This window comes from Verticillium alfalfae, genomic scaffold (genome assembly GCF_000150825.1).
Source record: "Verticillium alfalfae VaMs.102 supercont1.7 genomic scaffold, whole genome shotgun sequence".
Classification (NCBI taxonomy): Eukaryota; Fungi; Ascomycota; class Sordariomycetes; order Glomerellales; family Plectosphaerellaceae; genus Verticillium; species Verticillium alfalfae.
In genome coordinates, this window is record NW_003315032.1 from 1,180,117 (window position 1) to 1,193,999 (window position 13,883).

General features: G+C 50.5%; 8 protein-coding genes across 8 annotated transcripts in view; 5 read left to right on the plus strand and 3 right to left on the minus strand.

The window, feature by feature from the left end:
• Positions 1 to 33: 33 nt before the first annotated feature.
• Positions 34 to 1,530, minus strand: VDBG_06191 (succinate-semialdehyde dehydrogenase; the record flags this gene model as incomplete). Its single annotated transcript, XM_003003703.1, has 1 exon — positions 34 to 1,530. One exon carries the CDS (start codon positions 1,528 to 1,530, stop codon positions 34 to 36), a length of 1,497 nt encoding a protein of 498 aa, XP_003003749.1.
• A 783-nt stretch (positions 1,531 to 2,313) lies between these two features.
• Positions 2,314 to 4,004, minus strand: VDBG_06192 (monooxygenase; the record flags this gene model as incomplete). Its single annotated transcript, XM_003003704.1, has 4 exons — positions 2,314 to 2,788; positions 2,849 to 2,934; positions 3,004 to 3,764; positions 3,830 to 4,004. The coding sequence occupies 4 exons, from the start codon at positions 4,002 to 4,004 to the stop codon at positions 2,314 to 2,316; spliced, it is 1,497 nt and encodes a 498-aa protein (XP_003003750.1).
• A 501-nt stretch (positions 4,005 to 4,505) lies between these two features.
• Positions 4,506 to 4,953, plus strand: VDBG_06193 (predicted protein; the record flags this gene model as incomplete). Its single annotated transcript, XM_003003705.1, has 3 exons — positions 4,506 to 4,586; positions 4,631 to 4,710; positions 4,767 to 4,953. The coding sequence occupies 3 exons, from the start codon at positions 4,506 to 4,508 to the stop codon at positions 4,951 to 4,953; spliced, it is 348 nt and encodes a 115-aa protein (XP_003003751.1).
• Positions 4,954 to 5,772: 819 nt separating this feature from the next.
• Positions 5,773 to 5,957, plus strand: VDBG_06194 (fungal specific transcription factor domain-containing protein; the record flags this gene model as incomplete). Its single annotated transcript, XM_003003706.1, has 2 exons — positions 5,773 to 5,874; positions 5,949 to 5,957. The coding sequence occupies 2 exons, from the start codon at positions 5,773 to 5,775 to the stop codon at positions 5,955 to 5,957; spliced, it is 111 nt and encodes a 36-aa protein (XP_003003752.1).
• Positions 5,958 to 6,328: 371 nt separating this feature from the next.
• On the plus strand, positions 6,329 to 6,628 carry VDBG_06195 (fungal specific transcription factor domain-containing protein; the record flags this gene model as incomplete). The annotated part of the gene is made up of 2 exons (XM_003003707.1): positions 6,329 to 6,351; positions 6,415 to 6,628. 2 exons carry the CDS (start codon positions 6,329 to 6,331, stop codon positions 6,626 to 6,628), a joined length of 237 nt encoding a protein of 78 aa, XP_003003753.1.
• Positions 6,629 to 9,680: 3,052 nt separating this feature from the next.
• Positions 9,681 to 11,693, plus strand: VDBG_06196 (conserved hypothetical protein; the record flags this gene model as incomplete). The annotated part of the gene is made up of 10 exons (XM_003003708.1): positions 9,681 to 10,009; positions 10,065 to 10,077; positions 10,181 to 10,250; positions 10,335 to 10,466; positions 10,562 to 10,596; positions 10,783 to 11,075; positions 11,189 to 11,242; positions 11,293 to 11,401; positions 11,452 to 11,503; positions 11,557 to 11,693. The coding sequence occupies 10 exons, from the start codon at positions 9,681 to 9,683 to the stop codon at positions 11,691 to 11,693; spliced, it is 1,224 nt and encodes a 407-aa protein (XP_003003754.1).
• Positions 11,694 to 12,014: 321 nt separating this feature from the next.
• On the minus strand, positions 12,015 to 13,247 carry VDBG_06197 (conserved hypothetical protein; the record flags this gene model as incomplete). Its single annotated transcript, XM_003003709.1, has 3 exons — positions 12,015 to 12,170; positions 12,238 to 13,073; positions 13,142 to 13,247. 3 exons carry the CDS (start codon positions 13,245 to 13,247, stop codon positions 12,015 to 12,017), a joined length of 1,098 nt encoding a protein of 365 aa, XP_003003755.1.
• A 530-nt stretch (positions 13,248 to 13,777) lies between these two features.
• Positions 13,778 to 13,883, plus strand: part of VDBG_06198 (copper amine oxidase) — a gene marked incomplete at both ends in the record, with an annotated part of 2,304 nt that continues 2,198 nt past the window's right edge. The window contains one exon of the mRNA XM_003003710.1: positions 13,778 to 13,850. Coding sequence (XP_003003756.1) covers positions 13,778 to 13,850 — 73 coding nt within the window. The remainder of the gene's footprint in view (positions 13,851 to 13,883) is intronic.

The following is a 13,883-nucleotide window of genomic DNA, read 5'->3' on the forward strand; positions in this document are numbered from 1 at the left end:
CCTTCATTGAATGCTTCATTTCGTTATGCATGTCTAGCTCATTTCTCCCAAAGTAATATTCTTCATTACCTGGAACTCAGCAAGGCCATACTTGCTGCCCTCGCGGCCCAGACCAGACTCCTTGACACCACCAAAAGGCGCCTCTGCGGCACTGATCTTCCCGGTGTTAACCCCCACCATCCCAACCTCAAGCTGAGTAGCTGCAGCCCAAATCGTCTTCAAGTTATTGGAGAAGAAGTAGCCCGCCAAGCCAAACTCCGTGTCGTTGGCAAGCTCAATGACCTCTTCCAGAGTGTCGAAAGCAAAGACAGGTGCTAAGGGCCCAAAAGTTTCATCGCGAGCAACTGCCATGGCGGCAGTGACGCCAGTGAGCAACGCAGGCTCGATGAAGTTGCTCCCGAGGCCGAGATCCTCTCTTGTCTGACCGCCCCAAATCAACTTGGCGCCCTTCGACACGGCGTCGTCAATGTGACTTTTGACCTTGTCAACCGCAGCGCGGTTGATGAGTGGACCGTGTGTCACTGTCGGATCCATGCCAGATCCAACCTTGAACGACTTCATACGCTCAAGAAGTGCATCGATGAATGCATCGTGTATACCCTTCTGCACATAAAGACGGTTTGCGCACACACAGGTCTGACCAGAGCAGCGAAACTTGCACGCCAAGACGCCGTCCACAGCCTTGGATATGTCTGCATCATCGAAGACAATGTAAGGCGCATTGCCTCCAAGTTCCATCGACACCTTCTTCATTGTACCAGCAGCCTCTTTGGTGATGAGCTTACCGACACCTGTAGATCCAGTGAAGCTGACCTTCTTGATGATGGGGTTGGTGTACAGCTCAGCAACCGCTGATCTGTCCCGCGTTGGCACGACCTGAATGACATTGGGGGGAAACCCAGCTTCCACCGCCAAGTGTGCGAGAGCTAGAGCGCAGAGTGGGGTCTCGGTCGGAGGCTTGATGACACATGTGCAGCCGGCAGCGAGTGCTGGGCCGAGCTTTCTCGTGATCATGGCAATTGGGAAGTTCCAGGGAGCAATGATGGCACAGACGCCGATCGGTTGTCGGATAACAAAGTTGGTGCTGCCCGCATGCTGAGATGGAATAATATCACCATAATTTCGGATCGCCTCCTCCGCGAACCAGGTGATGAAGCTTGCGCCGTACTCGACCTCGCCTTGAGCTTCCGCGAGCGTTTTGCCGTTTTCCAACGTGAGTATGACAGCAAGATCTTTAGCGTGTTGTCGAATGAGTGCTGCGTACTTGTGGAGCAATTTGGATCGATCGTGCTCCTTGGTGTGTCTAAAATCCCTGAATGCAGCATTGGCGTGATTGATGGCGCGTTCAAAATCGCCCTTTGTCATGTTGGCGATGTTAGCGATGACGCCGTCTGTTGCCGGATCGTATACAGCAAATGTTTCGGATCCTGAGACCCATTCTCCGCCGATAAAGGCATCCTCTCGTATTAGAGAATGATCGCTAACAGCTGATTTCAGCGTCGTTGGGTGAAGTTGAGCGGCGCCACCCATTTTGATTCAGGAACGACTGTTTGATGCTTGATAATACTTGAACAGGAATAGGATATATAGCGCAGCGCAATGGATGGGAGAGGTTCAGAAGAGCAAAATCATTGGGAGGTTGTGATCTGAGCCCAGCGCATCAAACTCCCCATAATTGCTTTATAGTGTTGAATGTGAAGCCGGAACAGTGTCAACGACACTTCCGGTCCCGGCTAGCAACCCGGTTGAATGCCGGTCAACGCGCGCCGCCGGCTATGCCACCAGCACCGGCATCACATTTCAGGTTAACCGGCATTCCATTTCCGACCGGAATCAATCCACTCTGGGATAGGCTAACTACCACACTAAGCGAAGCCTCATGTTCCACAATCAACCCTCAAAGTCCCGTACATAGCAAGTGCCATTTGCCGTGAATTGCCGGTTTCGTGGCTGGACTACCATTGCCAGTTGTATTGACGGGTGGTATCTAGCCTGCCTGCCTCAAAATTGAAATTGGAATAACGGCGAGCTGGACGCGTTTGCATCGATACTCCTCGTTCAGTAAACGTCATAGCCGGCCAGTCGCACGTGCCAGATTGCGTGGTCACTATGCAATAGTATGACGAGAGTGATGATGAAAAGTCGAGGCAACAAAGGTTGAGTAGAGCGTGTGTCAATCAGACTTCTCGCTTCGCCATTCACTGAGGATTGGTATCGTTGCCGCTCAGACAGCACGTGACAGCATGATTGGATTTAAAATGACCATGGGGTGACTTATTTGACCTCTACGAAAGAGCACCTCGATCTAGATCTCTATCCCTTGACTTGGCTAATCAGAGACCGTAGTGGCTGAGGCAGGGATTCCATGGTTGCGAATGCTTTGCCTGCAACTGCACCAAGTATGACAGTGCTAAGCAGAGTCGTGGACGCCAGAACATGTCTTCCCAGCTTCCGCACTGGCCAAAATACGGAGCCCCCTGTCATGGAAAAGTCGGCCCACCTCGGGAAGTAAGGTGCTTTCCAGAACGTGGCGGCTAGGCCAGGCCAGGCTGCCGAATTGCGACCAGCAGAGTTGATGTACCAATTGCTACACCCTGCAACGAAAACGGTCTCGGCCAAGACACTATCAAGATCTCTGACGAAGGTCTCCTCAGCCTCCGAACTGACTTCAATTGTCGAAGCGTACCCGTCGATGATAGGCTTCATTAGAACATTGGCAATGTAATCCACTTGCACCTCAATTGAGTATATGACAGAATTGAAGGCTGGAAATGTATTCGGGCCGAAGCTGTTAAGATTGCCGTCAGAAATGTCTCGCTAAATTCAGAAGGGAAGCCTGTGAACTTACAGGATAGCAAAGTTGGGGTGGTTGTGCACAAAAGTGCCCATGTAAGCCTGAGCTCCACGATGTTCTTCCCACTGCTCATGCAGAGACTAGCCATGTCGGCCCATGATCTTCATGGGTGCTAGAAAAGATGACAAATTGAATCCAGTGGCTAATACCACGGCATCGAAGTCCTCGGCGACACCATCTTCGCTAACGAGGCCTGTCTCTGTGAATTCTCGTTTACCCTGTGCTAGAAGTTCCACATTGTCGCGGCGGAGAGACGCCAAATAGCCCGGGTCGTAAATACGTCGCTTGCAACCCAGCGGGAACTTGGGTACAATGAAGTCATGATACCTCTCTGGCGCCTCACTGAGGATAGACCGCCTTGCCTCATCTTCCAGTTGCAGCCTTGCACTGACCTGGCTTGCGTTTGAACCGTAGACGGAGGCGAGCTGATTCGTCTTGAGGAAGAGGTCTAAACGATGCCATCGCTGCCACAAAGGGATGTACTTGAAACAGAACTTCTCCCATGGTGTGAAAAGTTTATTTGGCCGTGGATGATACCATTGAGGACTGCGAGCATATTGCGTGATCTTCTTGACGGAAGGGGCAATGGCCGGCACCACCTGTGCGGCACTACAACCGTTGCCGATGACAGCGATCCGTTTGTTGGTGTAATCGAATGAGTGGTTCCATTCAGCTGTGTGAATAATGTGTCCTTTGAACTTGCTGAGGCTTGAGAATCGAGCCTCTCGCGGAACGGCGAACCCTCCCACGGCCGACAGCAATATATCACATTGTTCCGTGAACTGCTGGCCCGAGTTGACGTCGCGGAACCTGACCTTCCAAGCACCCTGAATCCACTCGGCGCCTAGACATTCGATACTAAAACAAAAGTGTTTGCGCAAGTGGAACTTATCAACTGTTGACTCAATGTCTGTAGAAATCACGTCAATCACTAGTCTTACGCAGCACGGGAGAATCCCACCGGCTATGACTTACACTCCAGTATGTCCTCTTGATCAGCCAAAGCCTGTGTCCAGTTCGGATTCAAATTGAAGCTGAAGGAGTAAAGATGAATTGGCACATCTGAACCGCTGGGAAGTTCAGCAACGTCATTGTCAAGGCAACCGGCGGTCGTGAAACTCACCATCCGGGGTAGGTGTTTGCGATCCATGTGCCGCCTGGGCCGTCGCGCTTCTCATAGATCTGTGTCCTTATCCTGGGTGAGATGAACAGACTGGACGTGGGGATTTGAGCAGCCCTTATGGCAGTTGGAAAAGAGATTGGCCACTCTGCTGCATCGGTAGGCAAACACTGATCTACTCCCATACTGCGAAAAGCTGGCTCCGTCAATCGGTTCCAGATTGCTGGCGAGGGAAGTTAAATCAGATGCCGAAGTGTCTCTCAATGTTCAGTCAAGTATTGACCACAACCGAACTGATCAACGTCTTGATTTCTTCGGGATTCTGAATCCGAGCGATTCCAGCCGCATGGCCACTCGCATGCCTCTTCGACCCAAGACCATAACACTGTCTGGCCTTTCCCCGCCTACCAGCTCTCCAACTTCGTTTTTGTCGTCGCGTTGAAGAAACCCCATAATTCATTCGAACAGACTGGAGTTTCCTGATTGCTACCTGATTGCGAGGATCGAGAAGTCGCAATACCTTTCAGCATCATGGGCAGTAAGAAGCATGTCAACAGTGCTTGTCTCAACTGTAAGCGACGCAAGGTCGAGGTCAGAAGTTGCAACCGTGCTGTGTGAGCATGACTTAGCTGGAACTGACAATATCTCAACTACAGTGCGATGGCACAAAGACGTGTTCAAACTGTTCCACCGCACAGCTCGACTGCGTTTACAATGCCGAATCTGATATGAGAAAGTGCGTATATCCATCATGTTACAAATACATCTGGATTCCTAACTTGATAATGCCAGAATCTCAGCCAAAAGAGTCATCCTCGATTTGAGGTTGCGGGTTGCCGAACTCGAGGGTGTCCTCCGCGACAACAACACGGAACGACCACAGGCTTCGTCGCCTGACACCTCGGAAGCGACCACGGCGGATTCGAGGACAATGTCAACCACATACTCTCATGATATCGCACCGGCCCCGCTACCGTAAAGCCATAGCTCGCCCAACATTGAGGGTTCACGCGGGCCAGTCCCCCCTGAGCACAGCACCCACTCCATATCTACTGGATCGCCCCTACCCATGTCTCCCTCCCAACATAACGCGGCGACTACATTTGCGGAGTCATCAACAGCTATGGAAGGAGAGCTCGCAGATTTCGGCATTCCACAACTTGGCCATTACAATAGCTCAACGTTCATGTACCTTGGTGCGACTAACAGCCCACCCCTACAGACCTTCGAAGACATGATTCCCGACGTCGAAAGTCTTGCAGATACAACAGACACCGAAGGTGACATCACCGACATTTTAGAAGCACGTGTGGGAGCGCTACAAATCACAGAAGATGGTCAATCGCGGTATTATTGCCCAACTTCCAACCTTCATGTTCATCCAAATGGGTTTCAGTCGCTTTCCTGGTCAACGATTCGCCATGTTGAGACCGAGGGCCAAGGTGTTTTGCAGCGCTTAGGCTTGGACCGCGAAGTTTCCGGACAAAACCAGATGCACCTGGCAAAGCTTTATTTTGCGTGGGAGGATCCAGTCATCCATGTCGTTGATGAGGATGTTTTCTTGAGGAGAAGAACAACGCCACTCTGCACGGCAATAGCAGCCCCTACTACTCGGAAACGCTCAATAACGCAATGTAGGTTGGGCTGATCCCTTGCGTATTTCCCAATTAACCCTTTTGATGCTTATCATACCATTAGATGTGCAATTGGAGCAAATCTAGCCGGAAATCAAGACCTCAACCTGCACGAACCTGCGTCAGAATTCTTCTCTGCGCGAGCCAAGGCACTCTTTGCCACAATGAGAGGAAATACCCCGACGGTGGCTACGATTGAGGCTCTTGTTATTATGAGTGCGTCAGAGGCTGCATTCACCGTTATGCTCGAGGATGACTTTATAGTGGTGTGTATCATCTGGTGGACATTACTCTGCTCCTCTGTAAGCGATGGAGCACCCGCTGACACTATTCCCCCCAGGCATGGTAGCACGACTCAGTGCGGATCTTGGCTTGCATATCGATGTCTCGAAACATAAGTTGACAGGTCTACTAATGGATCGCGATTTGAAGATCAGGGCGATTGCGTTTTGGGGGGTTCTCGTTCATGAGCAGTAAGACAGCATAATACACCCTCTGGATGCAAAGACAACTGCTCGAAAAGCATGTGGAGTATGTACGTCGGCAGACCTTGGGTATGGGGATCAGGAACATCACAACGCCCTGGCTGTGGGAGTACGCCGAGACCGGTAAACTTGGAGACCATACCCGCGTGCTGTTGGCCAGTCCGACATACCTGAGCCCGGGCTCGCATTCCCACTCGAGCAGTGTACAGATGCCAATACTTATCTTCGCGAGATCATGAGGACAACCAACGCTACCCTGTTAGTCCACGCTAGGTCCAGTCTTATTGATATGTTTCCGAACTTCTGACCAACTTGATATAGGTACTCAGGTCGCCGGCTGGACGCAAAAGCCTTTGCCGAGTTTCGTTTCCAAACTAAGCAAGGACTGAAGAGCTGGCATAACGGCTTAGATCCTGCGCTTAGACTCGAGACGTCTGGGCAAACGCATCCTGTAGTTCCTGCAGTTCTGCAACTTCAGTATGCCATAGTCTTCCCTCAACTTCAGGCGAAGCTGTTTGGAGGCTCTGTATGCTAATGATTATTAGCATGCAATTCCACGCTACCATGATAGCACTCTACCGCCCTTGCATGTCGAGCAGCCTTGTTCACAACAGCGACGATGGGCCAACGCTCCGAGACCAAGTCGCTTTGAGTGACGCAATTGCTGGATGTGTAGCAGCTGCCCACAAAGTGGCCGACATTCTTCGACGCTACCAAAAGGAGCATTCATTGCGCCGGACAAATATTCAGATCGTACACATCATATTCACAGCTTCGCTTGTGTTCATCCACGATGTTTGTACTATGACAGATTACAGCTCTCGGGCATCCTTGAATGATCTTCAGCTGTGCTGTCATGCTCTTGGTGAGATTGGACATGCCTACGGGAATGCAACCCGGGCTCTTGAGGTTGTAATTATCGTCAAGAGCGAGTGGCAGCGATTAGCCACCTCGATGGAAACGGGTGGAGGTTTAAAGCGGCGATGCGCAAGCATGACAATTCCCTACTCTCTTTCTTCAAAGCATGATAATACTTTGGACCGAACCAAGCGACGCAGCAGGGGGTCAGTCTCGGCAAGTACCACCTCATACGATCGTTCATCATACCTGCCCCGTCTTTCAGCGCATTTCAAATGCTGTGCGATAACTTCACAGGACAATCAATCGACATGACCATGCCTCCCTCCTGGCCAATATCATCAGTTTCAACCTTTCCATTCGGCGACTTGATGGATCCAATGGGGTGGCCTCATACACACGAGCAGACAGCTTTCCTTACAGGTCGAAATGAGAATGGTACGCCAACTGCTACGTTGCAAGACGCGGATGTCAGTCTTGAAACTTCCTCGGTCAACTACAACACCACAGCGGAGACAGCAGTCGGTGATGCTTTATTGCAAGTCTCAGGGCAAGAGCTCGAGGGGCAGGTAGTAATAAATTGTACACATAGCACAGTCTAATCCAAATATCAGCCTCTGTATTTTTATCATTTATTTGTGATGTATCATGTGGATCAGGTGAAGTGCCAAAATATTTTGCCAAAATATTTTTGTAGTATGGAATTTACTTCTAATGAACGCGTATGATCTCCTAGCGTACTCAACACAGCTTGGCACAGAGTCTTAGGAGAGTATACAATGATAGAAAGATCATTTCATGTCACTGTTGGGTCTAATGTGACAAGTGATGCTGACCTCTCGATCGGCAAGGAATCATACGGAGGCTATGTGGATTCTCATGCAGTCAGCCATTTCATTGCGCCAACGAGGCTATGTAACCAGAGCCATTCATCTCTCTGAATGATCCGATCAGCGTACCAAGGTACAGAGAAGTTCGGTCAAAAATGCTCCACGCAACCCTAGACACGTTTTCGCCAGCTTGTGACTTCCCAGGAATTTCTTTGCACGATGTGATTTATATCTCGCTCCAAAGGGCTCTAGCAAAGGGGTCAAATCAATTTTCTGCAGCTCCGACAACACGCAATATTCCGCAGAAATCGTATCATCTCTTCATATAAAGATTTGATGCTGGCTAAAGCGACATCGGCCTCGGCCGGCTCGCCGCAGTGACAAGCCAGAAATTTGGATTAACAAGATTTATCTATAGCTCTTATAGGTGCCTACTATGAAAGCTCGGCGCCGCCTTGGCTGGTAATATGACGTGGATGACATATTGGCTTCCACGACTTGGGTCCTTACGAGCCAGGACCCTTGCCGCGGTGCCTGACCGATGGCGTACCTGATCACAGGAATTGAAAGTACTCGTAGTGAATAACTTACGACATAGTCCATGATATGGGCATGTGCGAATAACGTCAGCAACAGTCCCTTAGAGAACCTACACTGCACGAGCTCACTGATGGAAAATGGGTCAGAGATGTGGTGACGGACATTATCACCCCATTTCCTTTCCAAGGCCAACCTCTTGTGGTCATTCGTATCTGGAAGATTATCGGCGGTTGGAGATATTGCTGGACTCGGGGATGAAAGGCCTTGATATCACACGATTCACATCACAATACCGCCTCCGACCCCGGCCGAAACGGCTGCAAGACATGACGCCGACTTTCTATTTGAGCAGCAAGTAACTTCAATGGCGGTTTCTTAAACGTACTGGCCAACTTTGATTTGATTTTCCTGATCAAGAGCCTGAGTGAAAATTACCGAGCATGTCTGGATGTCTCCATCGTGGCCTCTGAACGCCAAGATATGCCAACCCTCTAACAGCTGTCTGCCCAATTTTCATCGTCTCTCTATCGTCGCATATAAAGCACGACATATCATGGGATCTTGCATTATGAGAGCTATGCGCGTCCCTCAAAAAGTACATGTGAGGCCTACGGCCACTGGATGACTCCACGACTCATTCTGGCATACTCGACTACATGCGTCCTTTGACCAATATTATGGTCAAGGCGGTGTATTACGTCCAATAGTGCTGCCTGGGGACAAAATATTAGCATACTAACCGTCGACATCATGTATGTATCGATATATTTTGTATTGGATGGTTTGCGTAACGTTGAATGATCACGTTTTCCACTAGGCATCATCATGATCAGCACGTAATGATGCTCACTCATGAATTTCAATGCTGCTCTAAAAGCTCTCTAGGCACCCTCTTTTATCTACCATGTACTCACATGATATCATTAACAGAATACTTATCTTCATTCCATGCCCATGAACAAGGATTGATTATGGAACATAACAAGCAATACATCAGTCGTGTGCTGTTAACCTCAAGTCGGCCCACTATCGCCATTTGCCGATGCCACACAATAAGGCCTGTGACGATCACCAAAACTATTCGTAACTTGGGGGCCTGCACCATGTACAACCTCACGACTGCCAAACACGAATACCAGGACCGTTGAATCCGCTGTGAACACCAAGAGTCTCGGCATGCAGACCAATGGGTCTGTTATTCGATCAAAACCCGCAGTGAAAGCTTTTGATGGTCCAGGAAGGCCGATCACGGCGACCGAGGCTTACATATAAGGTCTATGACTTTTTTTAACATTTCGTTCTCATTAGGTCTTTGTTGAAACAAAGACGACGATAGACAACCTTCCTCGAACCATCAAGATGTCCGATATTGAGAAGAATCGCCCCCCTCTTTCGGACTCATCCGATCGAAGCGACAAACAATCTGAAGCCGCGGAGAACAAGACGACAGAGCAGTCACAGGAAGAGATTGACCAGGCCCGTGAGCGTATTATTCGAGAACATCGTACTGAGTTGGAGCAGCAGGGTGAGGGCTTGGTTCAACAAGAGATCCCCATTCTTCCTCTCACCCAGTTTTTCGGAAAGAAAGATTTTGATATCGATGCAATTGCGACTCAACCTTCTGTGTATGATAGCCCTGCTGCTGCTGCCTACTTCAAGCCCCATGACAGCTATGAACACCGGCATCGGTTCGATCCGGCTTGCAGATGAACATGGAAGGAGGAACTACCCCTCATCAACAAGATGGACCTTAAGAGTATGTGTCCAGCGTTCTTTGCAGACCGATACTCAACAGATAGATGCTCAACAGTCTCCTTTACAGTCACGGTGTGGGGCTTGTGTTGCCTTCTTCGGTCTAGACCTCGGTCGTGGCAACCTTTCGCAAGCCAACACATGACTTTCTACCAGATCTTGGAATGGACACCAACGGTACGCTTAGTAACACACGTCGCCCATGCCACATCCAAAGAACCATGCACTAATGACTGTAGACTACAACCTTGGGAAATACAGTGTATCAAATTTCTTTCCTATTCGCTGAACTGCCCTCTCAGATGATCAGCAAGAAATTGGGCCCGGACCGCTGGATCCCCTTCATCATGTGCTCATGGAGCCTCGTCTCAGGAGCTCAATTCTTCCTCAGCGGTAGGACCAGTTTTCTTGTCACACGCGCTATCCTCGGCGTTCTGCAAGGCAGCCTCATTCCTGACATCGTACTTTACCTTACCTACTTCTTCAAGGGCAACGAGCTGCCGTTCAGGTTGGCAATGTTTTGGTGCGTGCGACGAATCACGGATATTATCGCGCCTATCATTGCTTTTGGTGTTCTTCGCATGCGAGGCGTTCTCGGATATGAAGGATGGAGATGGCTTTTCCTGATCGGGGGATCATCATGCTGTCCATCGGCATATGGTCTATTCTCAAGATGGCCCCCTCGCCTACACAAACTAAGCGGCCTTAGCGGCCAAAGGGCTGGTTCAACGAACGAGAGGAGAAGATCCTCGTCAACAGGATCCTACGTGATGACCCCTCCAAGTGCGACATGCACAACCGGCAGGCCATCAACCTCAAGATGTTTTGGCACTCTCTTTGCGACTACGAGCTTTGGCCCATCTACATCTTTGGCCTTCTCTGGGAGATTCCCGCCGGTCCGCCTGACCAGTACCTTACCCTCACCCTTCGAAATCTTGGCTTCGGCACCTTTGATGCCAACTTGCTCAGCATTCCTTGCCAATTCATTGGTGCCGTTATGATGTGCATCATGACCTATCTGTCAACAAGATGGAACGAGCGTGATCTTTTTGGTATTTTTACACAGTTTTGGTATCTCCCGAACTTGATTGCGCTCGCTATTCTGCCTTCTACAGCTGGTCCATGTGCGCAATTCGCGATTGTCACATTCTTGCTATCCTATCCGTCTCGTGAGTCTTGATCATCCGTGCGCACCAAGATATCGCTGACATGTATACAGCACATGCCATGCACGTCGCATGGGGAAGCCGAAACTCCAATTCTGTGCGCACTCGGGCTGTATCTGCAGTCCTTTACAAGTATGCCAGCTCTCCAGGGTGGAGCCTCCCGTGCGTAGAGGAGCGCTTTACACTGACATATCCTTAGCATGATGGTCCAGCTTGCTCGAGTGATTTACTCGAACATCTACCGTGAAGATGATCGGCCTGAATGTAGGTCATCGCCATGATTGGTGGCTTGAGTAGTGCAGCTAATGAATTCATAGATCGCCGGGGCAATCGCGTTCTTGTAGCCATTGCTTGCATGAACATCTGCGTCTACATTGTAGCAAAGGGCTTCTATATCTACAAGAATAGATCACGCGAGAAGAAGTGGCAAGCGATGACTGAAGACGTGCGTTAAGCCCTAGAGTGTCCTGTTAAGAGTTCGAGAGGAAATCACAGGCTAACGACGACGGAATAGGAATGGAATCACTACCTCGATACAACCAAGGATAAAGGAAGCTCGAAACTAGACTTCCGGTTCGTACATTGAGTTAACCATTCGCTGGCTCGACGAATTATGCATGATTCCACCAAGTCAAGCACACGCAGAAACTCTGCAGACATCCGCTGTAAAGTCAGTAACAGAAATATATTAGGCAGAGATCGAAATACAAAATTGACTGAACTACTTGTGAAATACTCAAAGCCATCGGTGTAGCAGGTCTCAGAACTTCTCTGCTCACCGAGGATGGAGTGACCGGTGCTTTGTCAAAAGGACGGCTGTGCCAAGTATCTCTTTCAGCAAGCGTTGATAATCCCAGCCTAGGCCGCCTGCTGCTAGAAGGGATAAGCACGCCTGATCCTCTCGGCCCGGCCGGCCGGGGCCGGTTATGTTCTATAGATGTTAGCCTGGGGCACTATCAATCCAGACTTCCAGCGGTAATGGTGTTCTGTGGACTCACAGGTTTCATGTTGACGTCGAATATCACAAATCTCGGGTCCGAAGGGCCGTAGCGTCTGACGTCAATCCGGATTGCGCCCGTAACACCAAGAACTCGGGCGACATTCTCGCACTCCCTAGAGATTACCTCATATGCCGGGTCGTCTGACCCGACAACAGCCCTCGAGTTCGTGGAAACGGCAACAGTGCCATTGTACGGAGCGATACCATCTTGGTGGTTGAAGCGCGTGACAACCGGCAGGGCCAGGTAGCCCAGCCTGTCAAGGCTCGGCGGCATGACTGTGACTGTCGCTTCCTCGCCAGCGAGATATTCTTCAACCATGACCAGGTTGAGGCCCTCAGACCTCAGCGATTCAGCGTGCGAGATGAGCTCCGAAGCGTCTTTGCAGACTTTGACGCCGTAGCTGCCGCGGCCGCGGGCGGGCTTGACAACAAGGGGATAGATGCAATCATCAATGTCGCTGAGGGTGATGGGGCCCGACGGCAGCGACCATGCCCGCGGCATGGTGAAGCCCCCGAGTCGGCGCAGGAGATCATTGACGTAGTCCTTGTTGTCGTACTTCTCGACGAGCAAAGGGCCCTGACCAACGACACGCAGGTAATTCTGGTGCTTGCCGACCTTGGTAGATACTTGAATTGGATGCGAGGCAAACAGAATCGTGTTAGCCCAAAGATGAGTGGCACCACGCTCAATGGCCTGCAAAATTCCTTCTTCGGTGTCAGGGAAGCACCATCCAGCGTGCTGTTCAGGGACTGGGTCAGAGGACTGAGTGATGACCTCAACCTCATCTGAGAGACTCAGGGCATATCCAATATCTGCTCCGGAATCCTGGTAGCCTGTGATTCTGTTAGTATGCTTTAGGCCTCCAGTTATCTCAGGTGACTAAGTTAGGCACAGTGCCTACCACCAGGCTTCATAGGCTTGCGTGTCCCGTCGATGACGGGAGGCTCCGTGGTCTGATATAGAACAGCCACACGGGGCTTAGCTCGCTGTTCATTTTCGACACTCATGCTGCGTTTGGTGTAATTGTTTCGTTTGAGCTCGAAAAGAATGTTCACAAGAAAGTCGGATTTGAGATGGTGTGAGCGACGGACATCGACGAGAGACTGTCTCTTGGCGCTCCGACAACAAATATTAATAATGGCATCAAGCCGCTTAATACACCCCTGGTTTCCCTTCGTTCTTTCGGCAAATCATGGTGAAAATGATTCTGTTGACTCACGATGGTCGTCACGTCGGTGTGAGTTTCGGTTTCCGAGTAGACCAACGTGCCGGTCCGACCGATTGTGGAGACCGATGTCGGAGTTATGTTGTTATGCAGTCTGTACGACGACCGCCAGCGACACGGAAGCACATAGCATGCTCGCCCTTGTTCGGCGAGACCCATGAGGCTCCCTGTCCGATACGGAGACGGGCATCGCCAAACCTCACCTTAGCAGACTGATACCGAGCGCGGTGCTCCATGTCCGGCTCCACCTACTCTTCGGGGATGGGTCTGCTCCGAGGACGGCGCGGGGTTGGCCGCAGTTAGCCGGGACACATGACCCAATCGAGCCTCGCTAAACGGGGCTTCATCATCGAGTTGCGGAGGGGTTCAGGCTGGCAACTCACTAGTCCGTGCTTGCTGAGGCAATTCGACAGCGAGA